This window comes from Ranitomeya variabilis, chromosome 1, assembly GCF_051348905.1.
Source record: "Ranitomeya variabilis isolate aRanVar5 chromosome 1, aRanVar5.hap1, whole genome shotgun sequence".
Classification (NCBI taxonomy): Eukaryota; Metazoa; Chordata; class Amphibia; order Anura; family Dendrobatidae; genus Ranitomeya; species Ranitomeya variabilis.
In genome coordinates this window covers 353264358-353284394 of record NC_135232.1, presented here as the reverse complement: position 1 = coordinate 353284394, position 20037 = coordinate 353264358, and the positions used below count along the sequence as shown (strand labels likewise).

The following is a 20037-nucleotide window of genomic DNA, read 5'->3' as shown; positions in this document are numbered from 1 at the left end:
GTGATCTGATATTCAGATTGCACTCAGCCTCACAAGTCAATTAGTCGTTGGGAACCATCAGACTGCGCTCAGATGTCATCTAAGTGCACTCTGGTTTCCAAGGACTGACAGAATGGAGATGATGGAGAAATAGTTTTTCTCCTTCTTTTCCTTATTCGGGAGAATAGGATATGAGTGTGATTTGCATAATAGACCCAATTCTTTGAGATGAGACAATACATGGTCATCTACATCTAGCCTAAAACAGACAAATCAGTGTTAAGAGACAATTATATGTTTGGTGTAACATACATACATCATGTGTGATTATGTCTATACTTGACGCCCAAGCAAAATGCAGTTAAGGCCACATGCACACGTTCAGTATTTGGTCAGTATTTTACATCAGTATCTGTAGGCCAAAACCAGGAGTGGGTGATAATACAGAAGTGGACTGGTGATGCGTTTCTATTATACTTTTCCTCTGATTGTTCCACTCCTGATTTTGGCTTACAAATACTGAGGTAAAATACTGACCAAATACTGATTGTGTGAAAGCGGCCTGAGTCAGATTCTGGAAAGGATTGCTCTTTAAGTAAGGGAAGTATGGGGTAACAATGCTAACTTTTTTCCTATTTCTTGCTTATTTTATTTAGTATTTTTATAGATCATGTTTATCCTTGCTCCAGGTCTTGCTCACACAGTAAAATTGGTTCAGAAGCAATTCTAGACATTGCCATACACCTGAGGCTCAGTTCACAATGACTGCAGAATTTATCAGATCAGTCACGTCCGCAATTTGCAGCTCTGCGTGCTCGCCAGAAGCAGCCTGCTATTAACATTCACTAGTTTGGTCTGTAAATCGGACCAAATTGGAATATGCTGTGATTTTTTTCCCTATGGTCCTTCAGTCAGTGTGGAAAGTAGAGCGTGGGCCCCAGCATATAGACTAATATTGATTTAAATGCTGCCCATATTAGGTCAGTTTTTCACAACACTCTAACTCAAAATACATTCATATGAAAGTATACCTAGATACCGTAGCTAAAAGCTTGTTTGGCAACAATTTTGAATCTGCTTTGAGAAAAAAAATCCGACATGTCGAAAGATCTAAATGACAAACCTCCATATATGTGGACCTAATCTCACAGTTTATAGACCCCTCATAGTAGCACCAGTCTCCAACATTTTATATATTAACTTTTCATAATACTAATTTATATTCATTTTCCATACAAATTAAATAGAGCATAATTAGATAGAATTATATTTTTCATGAAATGTTAAATTAATTCTATGCAAAAAGCAACTGTACTGATCATTATAAAGAAGAAACAAAAAAAAAATTATTTCAGTAGGTGACTGCATTATACACTCACCGGCCACTTTATTAGGTACACCTGTCCAACTTCTTGTTAACACTTAATTTCTAATCAGCCAATCACATGGCGGCAACTCAGTGCATTTAGGTATGTAGACATGGTCAAGACAATCTCCTGCAGTTCAAACCGAGCATCAGTATGGGGAAGAAAGGTGATTTGAGTGCCTTTGAACGTGGCATGGTTGTTGGTGCCAGAAGGGCTGGTCTGAGTATTTCAGAAACTGCTGATCTACTGGGATTTTCACGCACAACCATCTCTAGGGTTTACAGAGAATGGTCCGAAAAAGAAAAAAAATCCAGTGAGCGGCAGTTCTGTGGGCGGAAATGCCTTGTTGATGCCAGAGGTCAGAGGAGAATGGGCAGACTGGTTCGAGCTGATAGAAAGGCAACAGTGACTCAAATCGCCACCCGTTACAACCAAGGTAGGCCTAAGAGCATCTCTGAACGCACAGTGCGTCGAACTTTGAGGCAGATGGGCTACAGCAGCAGAAGACCACACCGGGTACCACTCCTTTCAGCTAAGAACAGGAAACTGAGGCTACAATTTGTACAAGCTCATCGAAATTGGACAGTAGAAGATTGGAAAAACGTTGCTTGGTCTGATGAGTCTCGATTTCTGCTGCGACATTCGGATGGTAGGGTCAGAATTTGGCGTAAACAACATGAAAGCATGGATCCATCCTGCCTTGTATGGAGCATCTTTGGGATGTGCAGCCGACAAATCTGCGGCAACTGTGTGATGCCATCATGTCAATATGGACCAAAATCTCTGAGGAATGCTTCCAGCACCTTGTTGAATCTATGCCACGAAGAATTGAGGCAGTTCTGAAGGCAAAAGGGGGTCCAACCCGTTACTAGCATGGTGTACCTAATAAAGTGGCCGGTGAGTGTATATACCTTGCTGTAACTGAACATATCTTAATTTCACATTTTTAGTTCTATACACTATATTATTGAGTAAGAAACACTTACTTGAAAGCATGTAAAAGTCATTCAGATACACTGGCTCCTCATCCTATAAAAAGAGAAATTGGCAAAATCATGGAAAAGTGGTGAACCTTCCCAGTAGTGGCCAGCCAACCCAAATTACCCCAAGAGTGCAGCGACTACTCATCCAAGAGGTCACAAAAGACCCCACAAGAACATCCAAAGAAATAACACAGCATTTCAGAAAAGGAACATCATACCAACAGTAAAATATGGTGGTGGTAGTATGATGGTCTAGGGCTGTTTTGCTGCTTCAGGACCTGGAAGACTTGTCGTAATAAATGGAACCATGAATTCTGCGGTCTACCAAAAAATGCTGAAAGAGAATGCCCGATCATCTGTTCATGACCTCAAGCTGAAGAGCATTTGGTTTATACAATGATCCAAAACACACCAGCAAGTCCACCTCTTAATGGCATAAGAAAAACAAAATTAAGACCTTGGAGTGGTCTTGTCAAAGTCCTGACCTTAATCCGATCAAAGTCCTGATCCGATCCGAAAAGGCGGTTCATGCTCGGAAACCCTCCAATGTGGCTAAATTACAACAATTATACAATGATGAGTGGGCCAAAATTCCTCCAGAGAGTTGTAAAAGACTGATTGTCAGTTATCGCAAAGGCTTTATTGTAGTTGTTGCTGCCAGGGGTGGCCCACCAGTTATTAGGTTTAGGGGCAATCACTTTCACGTAGTGCTTTCTTTTTCCCCTTAATAATAAAGACCTTCATTTAAAAACTGCATTTTGTGTTTACTTGTGTTATGTTTGTCTAATATTTAAATCTGCTTGGTGATCTGAAACACGTGTGACAAACAAGCAACAGAATATGAAATTAGGAAGGGGGAATGTGTGTGTGTGTGTATATATATATATATATATATATATATATATATATATAGATATATATACACATATATACACACACACACACACACACACACACACACACACACACACACACAGGCTTCTCATAAAATTGGAATATCATCAATAAGTTAATTTATTTCAGTTCTTCAATACAAAAAGTGAAACTCATATTCTATAGAGTCATTACAAACAGAGTGATCTACTTCAAGTGTTTAATTCTGTTAATGTTGATGATACTCAACATACTTTATAACACCAGCTTGAAACATGATTTTAAAATCCGCAATGCTGGCATACTGAAATGTATGTTAAGAAAATGCACGCAATACTTGGTCGGGACTTTTGCATCAATGCGGCGTGGCATGGAGGCGATCAGCCTGTGGCACTGCTGAGGTGTTATGGAAGCCCAGGTTGCTTTGATAGCAGCCTTCAGCTCGTCTGCATTGCTGGGTTTGGTGTCTCCCATCTTCCTCTTGACAATATCCAATAGATTCTCTATGGGATTAAGGGCAGGTGAGCTTGCTGGACAATCAAGCACAGTGATGCTGTTGTTTTTAAACCGGGTATTGGTACTTTTGGCAGTGTGGACAGGTGCCAAATCCTGCTGGATAATGATATTTCCATTTCCAAAAAGCTTGTCGGCAGAGGGAAGCATGAAGTGCTCTAAAATTTCATGGTAGACAGCTGCGCTGACTTTGGTTTTGATAAAACACAGTGGAAATACACCAGCAGATGACATGGCTCCCCAAACCATCACTGATTGTGGAAATTTCACACTAGACCTCAAGCAGCTTGGATTGTGTGCCTCTCCACTCTTCCTCCAGACTCTGGGACCTTGATTTCCAAATTAAATGCAAAATTTTCTTTCATCTGAAAACAACACCTTGGACCTCTGAGCAAGTCGAGTTCTTTTTCTCCTTGGCCCAGGTAAGACGCTTCTGGCATTGCCTATTGGTCATGAGTGGCTTGACACAAGGAATGCGACACTTGAAGCCCATGTTCTGGATATATCTGTGTGTGGTGGCTCTTGAAGCATTGATTCCAGCAGCAGTCTACTCTTTGTGAATCTCCTAATAGTTTTTGAATGGCCTATTCTCAACAATCCTATCAAGGCTGTGGTTATCCCAGTTGCTTGTGCACCTTTTTCTACCACACATTTTCCTTCCACTCAACTTTTCATTAATATGCTTGGATACAGCACTCTGTGAACAGCCAGCTTGTTTAGCAATGACCTATTCTGGCTTACCCTCCTTGTGGAGCGTGTCAATGACTGCCTTCTGGACATCTGTGAAGTCAGCAGTCTTCCCCATGATTGTGGAGCCTACTTAAACAGACTAAGGGCTTTGCAGGTGTTTTTTGTTAATTATTCTAATTTACTGAGGCAATGACTTTTGGGTTTTCATTGACTGTAAGCCATAATCATCAACATTAACAGGAATAAACGCTTGAAATACTGTAGACCACTCAGTTTGTAATGACTCTATATATGAATTTCACTTTTTGTATTGAAGAACTGAAATAAATTGACTTTTTGATGATATTCTAACTTTGTGAGAAACACCTGTGTGTGTGTATCTATCCATCTATCTATCTAATGATGATATTAATGTGTCGTTTTGGAATTCTTCTTTTTGGTGTATTCATGGTAATTTGAAAAAAACAACTGCAAAGGGATGGTATGCATTATTTTACAATGTTAGATTGTACAAATCCACCATAATTGGTGGCATGTGGAGAATATTCTACCATGTTAAGCCTCATTCAGATGTCTATGCTGTTTCATGTATGCAAAAAAAAAGGAATAGGGGGTCATCAGTCTTTTGGTCCAAGTTTCATCAATATTTGGTCATTGTGTCAGTTTTTACTGTCAGTGTTTCTTTAGTGATTTTCACATATGGAAAAATAAATAAATTACAAAGCTTCTTTTATCATTTGCAATGTTAGTCACAGACAGCACACCGTCTGGACATTTCTCCATGATTTTTGCATGGATACATGGTCCACAAAAAATACCTATTTGTGAACAGCCCCATAGACTATAACAGGTACAGTACATGCTGTATTCGCGAAAATCATTGATAGAACACATACGTGAAAACGGACGTCTGAATGATCTTCTCTACATAAGGAAAATAAAATGTTAGACTGTTCTCATGGGTAGGATCTCTCACTCCACCTGTGGCCTTTGTAACTACAGACTTTGTCCAAATTATATGCAAAAGACTGACATCTTGCTTCACTCTACATTTCAGGAAAAGCCCACTGATAATTTGCATATGATCCTATATGTCAGTATTCATGTAGTGCATGTTATTTGAGAAATGGTATATAATATTCGTGGTAATGCAATAGCTTTTCATGGAAGATGGCACTTACCAGAACTTTATTAAGTGTGCAACCTCCAAATATAAATGCAATATTGCCAGCGACGGCTAAAGCATGGCCGTACCTACACATTGTATAGAAAAAATGTATTCATTTAATTACATGTGAATGCAGCTTTAACAACTCATAAGGCAATAAACACAGTATTAACATTGGTACAATAGATGGGAATACACTAGACCTGGTGTTCTCCAGGGTCTACTTAGTGTATGAAATACTGACTCCTTCTAATGCTCACTAACCACCGAACTTCTGTGAAGAAAATCCATTTCGGACAAAGACTTCATCAATTATAAGTTTTTGCATAACCCCTTAAGGATTGAGCCATTTTGTAGGTTTTAATGACCGGGCCTCATTTTTTAAATCTGACCAGTGTCACTTTATGTCATAATGACTCTAGAACGCTTCAAAGGATCCAAGTGATTTTGAGAATTTTTTTTCATGACATATTGTACTTCATGATAGTGGTAACATTTGTTTGATATAACTTGCGTTTATTTGCAAAATTATCAGGAATTTGGTGAAAATTTTGAAAATTTCACAATTTTCAATCTTTTAATTCTTATGCCCTTAAACCACAGAGCTATGTCACACAAAATAGTTAATAAATAACATTTCCCACATTTCTACTTCACATCAGCACAATTTTGAATCATAATTTTTTTTAGTAAGGAAATTAGAAGGGTTAAAAATTGAACAGAAATGTCAAATTTTTCCAACAAAATTTATAACGCCAAGGGACCACATCACATTTCAAGTGACTTTGGGGGACAATATGACAAGAAATACATGCAAGTGACACCATTCTAAAAACTGCACCCCTCAAACTCTTCAAAACCACATTCAAGAAGTTTATTAACCCTTTAGGTGCATTACAGGAAATAATGCAATGTGGAAGGAAAAAATGAACATTTTACTTTAACAAAAATTTTAATTTAGCCACAGAATTTTCATTTTCAGAAGGGTAAGAAGAGAAAATGAACCTCAAAATTTGCTGTGCAATTTCTCCTGAGTAGGCTGATGTGCCATATCTGGGGGAAAACTACAGTATGGGCGCACGGCAGGGCTCGGAAGGGAAGGAGTACCATGTCACATTTGGAAAGCCCTAATGACCCCATTTTGGAAACTAGAACCCTCAAGGAATGTACTTAGATGTGTGGTAAGAACCTTCAAGTGCCAGGTGCTTCAAAGAAGTTTATAATCTGAAAATAAAAAAAAATTCCCACCAAAATGTTCTTTTAGGCCCAATTTTTTTTATTTGCACAAGTGTCACAGGAGAAATGGAACCCAAAATGTGTTATGCAATTTCTTCTGAGTATGGCAATACCCCATATGTGGAGGGGAAAATTTGCAGATTTTAATGTTATGGTTTGCGGGTGCCATGACCCACTGGCAGAGTCTCTGAGGTGCCAGAACAGCAGAACCCCATGTAAGTGACCCCATTTTGCAAAATATAACTGTCAATGAATTCACCTAGTGATGCAGTGATAATAAGTTTTTACATTATATGCACAGTAAATAAAAAATAATTGCATTTTTACAACAAAAAGTTTGTTTTAGCCCCAGATTTTACATTTTCACTGGGGTGATGGGTAAAATTGGCACCAATTTCTGCTGAACGTGGCAATATGCCATACGTGGCTGTACAGTACGGCTTAGCTGTCACAAGTGTGTCACGCCAACCTGGGAGAACTGGGGGTAGAAGATCACTGCGTATTGTGAATCGCAGATCTTCCATTCAGCCTATGTGTTTGGATCCCATTTTAAATTAATTTGGTTTCCTTTGGTGCTGAAGAGGTTAATAACCCTTTCTTTGCTTGTCAGATACATGCAGCTCCATTTACCAATGGCACCCAGTTATGACGTGTGCGGGTTATTGATATCATCGGAACTTTCACAGTGACCGGCAGCGTCATAGGGACTGCCAGAAGTGATGTAAGTTTCAGCGTGGACAAGTGTACACATGCGCCATTACAGATACTCGTTACAGCTGTGGGGAGGTAATTTTAATGCCTGGTTTAGACACACAAAGCAGCACGGCCCCCTGAGGAAGCCGACACGAAACGCACATTGGGGCTGGTGGCCCTTCACCCTTTACATCATATTATGGGTAAGAGCCTTTCTGGACATGGTGGGGTTGGCTTATAGTAGGTTTGATTCTAGGCACAGGCTTATAATGAAGTATTCTTACCTCCTCCACAACTCCGAAGTGTCTCTTAGGTTTACTTAAGCACTATGCACTTTGTTACTGAGTAAAAACCCATTTGATGTAATACAGATGCACATGCTGCTCTCTACCTGATCTTGTCTATGAATTTTCTCTTGAACTGATTTATTTGTTGCCTACATGTATTGATATATGTCTTATGTTAATTGAATAAATTTATACATCATATTTTGGACACAGTGCTGTTTCTTCCAGGGTATAGTTGCGAAGTACCGGCCTGCTCTACCCTGTGACAATCTCTCCCTCTTAAAGTGGTCAATGACCGCTCTTGGTGACGATTCTCCTGCTTTCTGTGACTTCACATGGATAGAGCAGATGCTTTTCTTCCACTCTCAACGCGTCATTGCCAGCTGTCTATCAACACAACATAGGCAGTAACACCCCATCGAAACAGAGCAGAAGGTGTTTTTCCCACATGAGTGGAAAGTAGGAGATTTTCGTTACTTACAACTGAGATCGGCCTTTCAGTCGTACGTGAGAAATACGGGCGCATATCGAACCATCTCGTCGTTACCCCTGATAGGAATTCTTAATTCGCAAGGTCCTCAGGGCCTTATCTCCTCTTTGCATACCTATATACTATCATTGGGAACTGGGTCTGCTTTAAGATCTGTTAGGGGAAAATGGGAGGGACTCATCCTTGATGTACAAGAAGAGGAATGGGAAGAAATTCTAGAATCCCCTCTCAGGGTGTCCCCATCGATTAATAACAGGATGACCCAGTTATACATAATCTATCAATCATATTTGACTTCGATACGACTTTTTAGGATGGGTCGATTTCAATCATCAGAATGTTTACGATGCCACTCACCAGATGCAGATTTTATTCACATGATATGGAGGTGCCCCGTCATCCTTCAATATTGGAAAGAGGTGACGTCATTATTAACATCCCTATTGTCTACTCCTGTTCCTCTTGAGCCGCTAGTTTGTCTGTTTGGGGTATGGGATGAGGAGGCCTGGGATCATTATGTCGGGATTTTTCTACGGGAAACGCTCTTTATGGCACGGAAGGTATTGTCATTATGGTGGATGGGGGGATCGTGTCCCTTCCTTAGAACCTGGACTGAGCTGGTGAACTCAGTTATCCCATATGAACACACATTGTATCAAAATAGAGGATGTCCGGGTAAATTTGGTAAAATCTGGGATAAAAGGAACGCCTCTCACCTTACTCTATAAATTCATAATGATTGAGTATCAATACAAGGGATTTGGCTTTTGTTCTGGGGACATCGCACGGAGAAAAATATAAAGTATAGTGTTAAATGGCGGAATAGTAGTAGTCACTATAAATACAGTTTCAGTTGTAGTTTAGGAACTTTGTATATTTTTAGTTCCATGTTTCTATCTATATGGTTCACGTGATGTAAATGATTTGATATACACAGTCGTTATAAATCTCATTCTGGATATAAATAAGGGTAAACACCCTACTTTATACAAACAACGTATGCTCTGTATTATGTGCACAATAACGAATACAAATGTGTACATTGTATTACTTTATTTTATGGTTAATAAACGAATTAAAAGAAAAAAGCAGATCACAGACATGGCACAAAACTAAAGTCATTTCAAATGGCAACTTTCTGGCTTTGAGAAACACTAAAAGAAATCAAGAACAAAAAATGTGGTAGTCAGTAATGGTTACTTTTTTTAACCAAGCATAGGGGAAAATTATGGAAACACTCAATTCTGAGGAAAAAATTATGGAATCACCCTGTAAGTTTTCATACCCAAAAATAACACCTACATCAAATTAGATCTGCTCATTAGTCTGCATCTAAAAAGAAGGGATCACACCTTGGAGAGCTGTTGCACCAAGTGGACCGACATGAATCATGGCTCCAACACGAGAGATGTCAATTGAAACAAAGGAGAGGATTATCAAACTCTTAAAAGAAGGTAAATCATCACGCAATATTGCAAAGGATGTTGGTTGTTCACAGTCAGCTGTGACTAAAATCTGGACCAAATACAAACAACATGGGAAGGATTTTAAAGGCAAACATACTGGTAGACCAAGGAAGACATCAAAACATCAAGACCGGAAACTTAAAGCAATATGTCTCCAAAACAGGAAATGCACAACAAAACAAATCAGGAACGAATGGGTGGAAACTGGAGTCAACATCTGTGACCGAACTGTAAGAAACCACCTAAAGGAAATGGGTTTTACATACAGAAAAGCTAAACGAAAACCATCATTAACACCTAAGCAGAAAAAAACAAGGTTACAATGGGCTAAGGAAAAGCAGTCGTGGACTGTGGACGACTGGATGAAAGTCATATTCAGTGATAAATCGCGAATCTGCATTGGGCCAGGTGATGATGCTGGAACTTTTGTTTGGAGCTGTTCCAATGAGATTTATAAAGATGACTGCTTGAAGGGAACATGCAAATTTCCACAGTCATTGATGATATGGGACTGCATGTCATGTGAAGGCACTGGGGAGATGGCTGTCATTATATCTTCAATAAATGCACAAGTTTATGTTGATATTTTGGACACTTTTCTTATCCCATCAATTGAAAGGATATTTGGGGATGATGAAATCATTTTTCAGACAATAATGCATCCTGCCATAGCGCAAAAACTGTGAAAATATTCCTTGAAAAAAGACACATAAGGTCAATGACATGGCCTGCAAATAGTCCAGATCTCAATCCAATTGAAAATCTTTGATGGAAGTTGAAGAAAATGGTCCATGACAAGGCTCCAACCTGCAAAGCTGATCTGGCAACAGCAATCAGAGAAAGTTGGAGCCAGATTGATGAAGAGTACTGTTTGACACTCATTAACTCCATGCCTCAGAGACTGCAAGCTGTTATAAAAGCCAGAGGTGGTGCAACAAAATACTAGTGATGTTTTGGAATGTTTTTTGTTTGTTTCTTTTTCACGATTCCATAATTTTTTCCTCAAAATTGAGTGATTCCATAATTTTTCCCTATGCTTGGTTAAAAAAAAGTAACCATTACTGACTATCACATTTTTTGTTCTTGATTTCTTTTAGTGTCTCTTAAAGCCAGAAAGTTGCCATTTGAAGTGACTTTAGTTTTGTGCCATGTCTGTGATCTGCTTTTTATCTACACAATTAAACAACTGAATGAACATCCTCCAAGGCCGGTGATTCCATATTTTTTGCCAGGGGTTGTACCTATTATCTATCTATCAATCATCTATCTATCTATCTATCGATATATCTATAACTTATTATATCTATCTATCTATCTATCTAACTATTGTATCTATCCATTATCTATCTATCATCTATCGATATATCTATCTATAGATCTATCTATCGATAGGTAGATAGATCTATAGAAAGATAATAGATAGATAATGGATAGATAGAAATATCGATAGATATGATAGATAGATAGCTAGATCTTCAGATAGATAATAGATATGATAGATCTATAGATAGATATAGCTATCTATCTATCTATCTATCTATCTATCTATCTGTGTGTGTATTCTTCAATGGAGTACGTAAAAGAAGAGGTTGGACAAGGAAATTACATCACTATTCTTTTTTTTTGTATATCTTTATTTAGCTTACAAAAAACACACACAATTCCAAATGAAAAAAACGCATAAAAAATGCATGTGACCTGCCACTGACCTCAGATGCAGATTTGGTGTAGATTTTACCTGGGTCAAATCCTGGACAAATACTGAGCCATTCCTGACCGTGGAAACATACCCTAAAGCTGCCTTATCACTTTTACAACATGGTTAACGGCATAAAAAAAGCACAAAAAAATTCGGAATTGCTGTTTTTTGTTAATTCTGCCTCCCAAAAAAACTAGAAACCAGAAAGCAATGGGGTATTGCATTGTTCAGCCGAAATTGCGTGACAAATTTTGGTGCCATTTTTACCCATTTCCTCATGTGAAAATGTAAAAGCTGGGGCTAAAACAAAATTTCTGTGGTAAAAATGTAGTTATTTTTTATTCATTGCCCAATGGTATAAAATTCCGTGACACACCCGTGGCGTCAATATGATCACTGCACCTATAGATGAATTCATTGAGACATGATGCCCCACTGTTCTGGCACCTCGGGGGCTCTGCTAATGTGACATGGCACCCTCAAACCATTCCAGCAAAATCTGAACTCCAATATGGCACCTCTTCCTTTCGAATCACAGTTCATTTTCTCCTATTACCCCTTTTGAAAATTAAAAACTAGGGGTAAAGCAACAACAAATTGAGAAATTGCTGATCAACCTTAAACTCTTCTAACTTCCTATCGAAAAAAATTATGTTTAAAAAAACAATGGTGATGTAAAGTAGACATGTAGCAAATGCTATTTATTATCTATTTTGTGTGGTATAACTATCTAGTTTAGGGGAATAAAAACTCAAAGTTTAAAAATTGCTACATTTTCCCATTTTTGTCAAATTTTTGATATTTTCATAAAAACGAAAAACATGTCGGCCAAAATTTACCACTAACATGAAGTACAACGAGTCACAAAAAAAAACACTCTCTGAATCAGTGGGATATGTTGCAGCGTTCCAGAATTATTACCCCATAAATTGACGCTGGTCAGAATTGTAAAAATGGGCCTGGTCAGAAAGGTGAAAACAGCCTTGGGGGTAAAGGGGCTAAATGGTTAACCATGTATTGATAAATGTTGGATAGTGCTTTTGAAAATAAGCAACTTCGCTATTTAATGCTTATTACATTTTCCAGTCGGTCTTGAGATATTAACAATTTTCTTTTGTTTACAGCTTGTTGCCTTGGAGACTGACCACCGCTGCTAGACAACAGAACATGTGTAGTGCTTAGAAGCCCTTTTCTGTAGAGCTGGTAAGCACTTTTTCAAAGCCTATCAGGATTGTTTGAATGCACCATTATCTCTCAATCCTGCCCAGCTTCAGTGCAGTGCTTATATATTAGACAGCAGCAGTGGTCGATCTCCTAGGCAATGACCTGTAAACAGAAGAAAAAGGTGTTACTATCCCTAGAATGGCTGCAAATTTTAACAAGCAGTAAAGGCCCCGTCTCACATAGCGAGATCGCTAGCGAGATCGCTGCTGAGTCACAAGTTTTGTGACGCAACAGCGACCTCAGTAGCGATCTCGCTATGTGTGACACGTACCAGCGATCAGGCCCCTGCTGTGAGATCGCTGGTCGTGTCGGAATGGCCTGGACCTTTTTTTGGTCGTTGAGGTCCCGCTGACATCGCTGAATCGGTGTGTGTGACACCGATCCAGCGATGTCTTCACTGGTAACCAGGGTAAACATCGGGTTACTAAGCGCAGGGCCGCGCTTAGTAACCCGATGTTTACCCTGGTTACCAGCGTAAATATAAAAAAAACCAAACAGTACATACTCGCCTTTCGGTGTCCAGGTCCCTTGCCGTCTGCTTCCTGCTCTCACTGACTGAGCCGCCGTACAGCGAGAAGTGAGAGCACAGCGGTGACGTCACCGCTGCGCTCTGCTCTCAGTGTACGGCGGCTCAGTCAGAGCAGGAAGCAGACGGCAAGGGACCTGGACACCGAAAGGCGAGTATGTAGTGTTTGTTTTTTTTGGTAACCAGGGTAAACATCGGGTTACTAAGCGCGGCCCTGCGCTTAGTAACCCGATGTTTACCCTGGTTACCCGGGTGCTGCAGGGGGACTTCGGCATCGTTGAAGACAGTTTCAACGATGCCGAAGTCGTTCCCCTGATCGTTGGTCGCTGGAGAGAGCTGTCTGTGTGACAGCTCCCCAGCGACCACACAGCGACTTACCAACGATCACGGCCAGGTCGTATCGCTGGTCGTGATCGTTGGTAAATCGCTTAGTGAGACGGGGCCTTTAATGACAAAAGTGCTTGTTTTGAAAAGCACTATCTGACAATGTCCGTTTATGAAAATGTGAAAAACCCTTTAAGATAAGGAAATGAACCCAAGGTGCTGTGTTCAGTGAAGGACAGAATGACTTGAATAAGCTATACCATTATAGATACAGGTCACTGTTAGTAAAGGTATAGAAAAAGCATAGCAAGGCATTGCTATATGAAAAGAGACCGGACCACCAGAGTAAAATAAAGGAACTGGAGCTGGGTGACAAGACCCTCGTGACCAATATCAATACTGATGAGCTGTGCCTTTAACGATTCATTGCTTGGTGAGCCCGAATCATGAATTTGTTTCAATTAAATGTCCTTAGAGAATGGTAGTGAATAAAAACAGAAGGAAAAAAGCTATGACTGAAACATCTGTGATAGCAAAGCACTCGGCTATCTCCGGCTGTCTCATCGGACAGTGCATGGTTGTCTGCTCAGGAACAGGGGGGATCTACAAGTGAGACCCCCAGCAATCTGCAAGTTACTTGCTAACTTGGTACAACCAATTTTAGGAGTGCTTTGAAAAGAGTAAGAATTGCAGAATAATAAGATGTAAAGTAGATTGTAAGCACACATAGGAGGGCCCTAATGTATCTATTCTACCCTATCTTTGTCTCTTTTCACAATTTACATTTTTATAAAATAAATATTAGAAATAAGTCATTAAACATACCGTGGTCTTGGTGCATCTCCAACAACGTTGCTTTGTACCCAATGCCCGCTTGCCAAAGCCATTTTTTTCAAGCTTAAAAAAACATAAATCCAATGAATTTGCAACGTAACTCCTTCATATTTAGGAAAATCATATGGTTTATTTTACATACCAGTGCACCACACAGCTTCTTCGCTTATCAGATGCGACCGGTCACTGTCTCCAAAGCAGGATTAAATAGAATACTTGACATGAAGCTATAAAAGCTACTTAGTAACTAAAGGTATACAGAGCTGAATACTGACCGGAGCTTTGATGAATGCTTTATTTTACTTGGCACTTGTTGCCATGGATCAGAGCAAACAAAGACAGCCAGCAAAGTATGAAATTTGCATGAACAGTTTCCGGCTAAGAAGAACACATAGCAGGTAAAGCTGATATGCTATACTCTTTGTTTCAGCAAGTTCAGGAGATCAGATCACTGTGTGCCAGGTGTGGAAAAGCATGTCTCACATATAGTATGAACTCTCCAAGACAGTATGGGCACCAAGGAAAAAAAAACTTTTACATAAAATTCACATTGACCTCTAAATTGTGAATTTTGCTGCAATGCAGAACTAATGCCAAATTTTTGCAAATATACATAAAAGAGCAGGACATTATTAATCGTATTCCCTCAACATCTTCTGAAGATCTTTTCAGAGATTTTCATCAATCCTAGCAGGGCTTGCATTTAAATCTGCTGCAAATGTCAGAGGAGAGAGAAGTGATGTCCTCATCAAAACCCCCCCCCCCAGGCCTCCGCCATCCTCCGGTCCCTCCTGCTCCGACCCCTGGCCCCCAAAATGGCAAGCGCATGAGTAGTGAGCCCGCCGAGATCTACCGGCCGGCAACAGCAGGTATTTTTCTTATTGGTTTCCTTTTGATAGACCCTATCACAGTAACCAAAAGTCAATAATTAGTATGTCTCCTCCCGGGTGTCATCTCCTTAGTCAAATTTTTTTTTGTCTATAATTTTTATTTCTTTCACTCTGTGCCATTAGGGTTAGGCTCAGGGTTGGGCTTAGAGTTAGAGTTGTGGTTAGGGTTGGGTTTAGCGTTACCCTTACGGTTACAGTTGGGCTTAGGGTTACGGTTGGGGTTAGGGTTGAAGTTTTTTTCAAAAGTAAAAAAATGATGGCGATATGACGACTAGTATTAAGCACAAGTTCTCGCTACTCGAGTTTACATCGGGTGCACGGGTATGCACCGTGTATCACAGGTGCTCGAGTGACATGCTTGAGTCTCTGCACCGCATGTTCTGCGACTTTTAGACAGCAAAAAAAAATACATGGATTACGTGCCATACATGGGCAATCTCCATATTTTTTGGAGATGTCTAACAACCGCAAAACATGCGGGTAGGGATTCGAGAATGTCACTTGAGCACCCATGATACTCAGTGCATACTCAAGTACAGTGACGCAAACTCGAGTAGCGACCACTTGTGCTCAACACTAACGACAACATATTCAATATGACGACCTAATATTATCAAATTCTGTGTAGTACCTTTGGGTTCAAAATCCTCACTATACCCCTGGATAAAATCCTTAAGGGGTGTAGTTTCCAAAATGGGGTCATGTTGTGATCCGCTTTTTGGTCTCCCCTAGTGGTGGCTGGTGGTACTGGAGACTTGTGTGTTCTTTTCTGCCTCAGCTCACCTGCTTCCATCAGTTTTGGGAGTTCCCTATTTAGCCTTGCTCTCCAGTCACTTCCTTGCCGGTCATCATTGTAACCTGAGTCTTTCAGTTGCATGTTCCTGCTACCAGTCTGCTGATCAGCTAAGTGGACTCTTGTCCTTTTTGTTTTGTATTTTTTGTCCAGTTTACAGTTTGTCATTTCCTGTTACTGGAAGCTCTTGTGGACTGAAATTGCCACTCCTGTGTCATGAGTTGACACAGGAGTCTTAAAGTAATTTCAGGATGGGTTTTTGAAAGGGTTTTTCAGCTGACCGTGAAGTCCTCTTTTGTATCCTTCCTCTATCTAGTAAGTGGACCTCGCTTTGCTAAATCTACCTTCATACTGTGTATGTCTTTTCCTCTGAACTCACCGTTAATATATGTGGGGGCTACTATCATCTTTGGGGAATTTCACTAGAGGTAAGCCAGGTCTGTTCCTTCCTCTTCCAGGCGTAGTTAGTTCTCCGGCTGGCGCATGGCATCTAGGCAGCCGTAGGAATGCTTCCTGGCTACTGTTAGTTGTGTGGTAGATTTAGGTCACGGTCAGCTTGAGTTTCCATCACCCGAGGGCTAATCTGTTATTTTGTGTTTCTGATGTTCCCATGCCATTGGGGAATCATGACAGGGTCAGTTGTGGGGTGTTTCTGCGCCTTAGGGGCCCTGCAAATGTGACATGTCGCCTGCAATTTATTTCAGCCAGTTTGTGTTACAAAATTCAAATATTCCCCCTTTTGTGCGAGCCCTACCGCCGAGCACTGATCACTGACACACATCAGTGATCAACCTACGGTTGTTGTTTTTTATTTTTTTTATTTTTTAAATAAAAAAAACTTTACACCAAGCACTTACACCTGCCTTTATTTTTACTCATCCTCCTCTTCAAGTGAAGCTGAAATGCCACACAGACGCCCCAGGGCAGAAACTGAATCAGCGTCCACCGTTACTGACTCCGAATAGACCTCATCCCCTGAAGATTATGAACCACTGATTCCTGATTTTGTGTCGCAATCAGGAATCAAATTTGACACCGTCCACAGAAATTTACTTTCTCAAAGTCTTTATCTTTGAAGATTTTGTAAACCTCATGGTGGCCCAAATTTGTACACCCAGCATTTTTTGGCACAAAACCACCCTTCACCATTTTCTACCTGGACTCCTGTAGATGCAGTAGAAATTATGGCGTTTTGGGGCATGGCCCTTCACATGAGGATAGTGAAGAAGCAAGAACTTCAGCAATATTGAATATTGGTCAGGAGGCAGTGATCAAGGCCCTAATCTTTCGAGATCAGGAAGGAGCGAGCCCCAGTACTTCCGGAACAGAAGGTGCTTGTATCGTACCAGGCCAACATTTCCCTTGAGAAATCCTTCAGAGAACAAAAGAGGTACTGAGTGTGTTACAGAAGGGGATACGCAAGGACACCACTTATCAATGCCACACCTGCCCCGACAAACCTTGCCTGTGTTATAAAAGAATGCGTCAAACTGTACCACACATCCATGGACTACAATATACATTTCTGACTTACATAACTCATGTATGCCAACCTTATGTACACTACACAACTCAACTCACGTATACCAACCTGATGCACTCTAAACAACTTACGTATGCCACTACATTATAACATTCACATACCATGGAACAGCAGATCAGTTGAAAAATGCAGTCCCTTGTGGGGCATTTCCACTGTTTAGGCACATCAGGGGCTCTCCAAATGTGACATGACGCCCACAGACCATTTCACCAAAGTCCGCATTCCAAAACAACATTCTTTTCTGTGACACTAGTCCCTCACCCACAGACAGGCAGTGAGTCAGTGAAGTTAAACGTTCCGGGGTCAATACCAAAAGAGCATTTAGTAAACCAAGGGAAAATACTAAGTCGTAAGTCAGGTCACATGCCAGGGTCAGAATATCAGACAAATAGCGGATAAGCTAAGGGGCAATAACAAACGGGTAGTCAGAACACGGTCCAGCGGTCAGCAGCAGAATATCAGATGCAAAGGGGCAATAACAAACGGGTAGTCTGAACACGGTCCAAAAGTGAGCAGCAGATGAAGATCAGAACTTACAGCACATGGATCAGGTGAACCAGGGGTGGATTAAGGGTAGCCAGGGCCCCGGGCTGTTCAGACACTGTGGGTCCCCCGGTCATGTGACGGGGTCATCATATACCTGAACCACATTATTCTAGAAAAATAGTTGCTGTGTGAAACTATAACCTGTCAAACATCCATTGAGCTATTCAATTTACCCTTCAGTTAGGAAGAAAAAAAAAAAACACAATACTATCACCATAAGTGCCAGTATTCACAGGAGCTCTGTACTTAGTATGCAGTGTCTGAGTAGAGGTAATACAGTGATCACCGGTGACATTATACACAGGACCTCTGTATATAGTATACAGTGTATAGTGTTAGTGTATAGGTAAGGCCGGGGTCACACTAGACCTTAATACGGACGAGTGCTATGCGATAAAAAATCGCATAGCACTCGGCCCAATGTTAATCTATGGTGCAGCTCCCATCATCCGATATTTTCTCCACCGTATTTCGGATCCGAGGGAACTCGCAGCAGGCTGCGATTGTCAGCGTATCTCGGCCGAGACTCGCCAATGCAAGTCTATGGGTGCGAGAAAAAATCGGATTACACACGGACCATGCGTGTGCATTGCGAGAAATACGCAGCGGTGTTCTATAGAAAAGCCGGTAATTCAATTGCCGGCTTTGCATTTCTCCTTCACAAACCCGACAGGATATGAGACATGGTTTTCATACAGTAAACCATCTCATATCCCCTTTTTTTTGCATATTCCACACTACTAATGTTAGTAGTGTGTATGTGCAAAATTTGGCCGCTGTAGCTGCTCAAATAAAGGGTTAAATGGCGGAAAAAATTGGCGTGGGCTCCCGCGCAATTTTCTCCGCCAGAATGGTAAAGCCAGTGACTGAGGGCAGATATTAATAGCCAGGAGAGGGTCCATGGTTATTGGCCCCCCCATGGCTAAAAACATCTGCCCCCAGCCACCCCAGAAAAGGCACATCTGGAAGATGCGCCAATTCTGGCACTTGGCCACTCTCTTCCCACTCCCTGTAGCGGTGGGATATGGGGTAATGAAGGGTTAATGCCACCTTGCTATTGGAAGGTGACATTAAGCCAGATTAATAATGGAGAGGCGTCAATTATGACACCTATCCATTATTAATCCAATTGTTTGAAAGGGTTAAAAAACACACACACATGATTTAAAAGTATTTTAATGAAATAAACACAGCGGTTGTTTTAATATTTTATTGCTCTCTCATTCCATTTTCAGACCCTCGCTTGGCAAAACAATAAACACACAACATACATACCCTCTCTGATGAACTGTCACGTCCCACGAAGTAATCCATCTGAAGGGGTTAACTAATATTACAGGCAGAGCTGCGATAATCCACTCGCTCGTGCCTGTAATCCCCGGGTGCTGAAAGGAAAGCAGTGATGTGTACTTACATTCAGTCGCGGTGATGCGCCTCTGCTGGATGTTCTCATGAACTGCAGCCTGGGAACTTTTCCCCAGGCTCCAGGTCATATGAGGACATCCACCAGGGGGCGCATCACCGCGACTGAAGGAAATGTAGGTCAATGACCTATAGTTACCTTCAGTCGCGGTGATGCGCCCCCTGGTGGATGTCCTCATATGACCTGGAGCGTGGGAAAAGTTCCCAGGCTGCAGTTCATGAGAACATCCAGCAGGGGCGCATCACCGCGACTGAATGTAAGTATAGATCACTGCTTTCCTTTCAGCACCCGGGGATTACAGGCAGAGCGAGTGGATTATCGCAGCTCTGCCTGTAATATTAGTTAACCCCTTCAGATGGATTACTTCGTGGGACGTGACAGTTCATCAGAGAGGGTATGTATATTGTGTGTTTATTGTTTTGCAAAGCGAGGGTCTGAAAATGGAATGAGAGAGCAATAAAATATTAAAACAACCGCTGTGTTTATTTCA

General features: G+C 40.8%; 1 protein-coding gene across 2 annotated transcripts in view; it reads right to left on the bottom strand.

Annotated features, from left to right (window-relative positions):
* The window catches only part of LOC143794014 (kelch domain-containing protein 3-like), a 170782-nt gene extending 155891 nt beyond the window's left edge, over positions 1-14891 (bottom strand). The window contains exons 1-4 of one of the 2 annotated variants that reach the window (XR_013220380.1): positions 14495-14891; positions 14344-14415; positions 5587-5659; positions 2333-2375 (exon numbers count right to left, since the gene is read on the bottom strand). Coding sequence is in view for 1 of the 2 variants with exons in the window: in XM_077280931.1 (XP_077137046.1) it covers positions 2333-2375; positions 5587-5659; positions 14344-14405 (178 nt within the window). In the remaining variant the exon portion in view is untranslated. The remainder of the gene's footprint in view (positions 1-2332; positions 2376-5586; positions 5660-14343; positions 14416-14494) is intronic. The other variant, XM_077280931.1, reaches the window with a different exon arrangement.
* Between the last annotated feature and the right edge of the window lie 5146 nt (positions 14892-20037).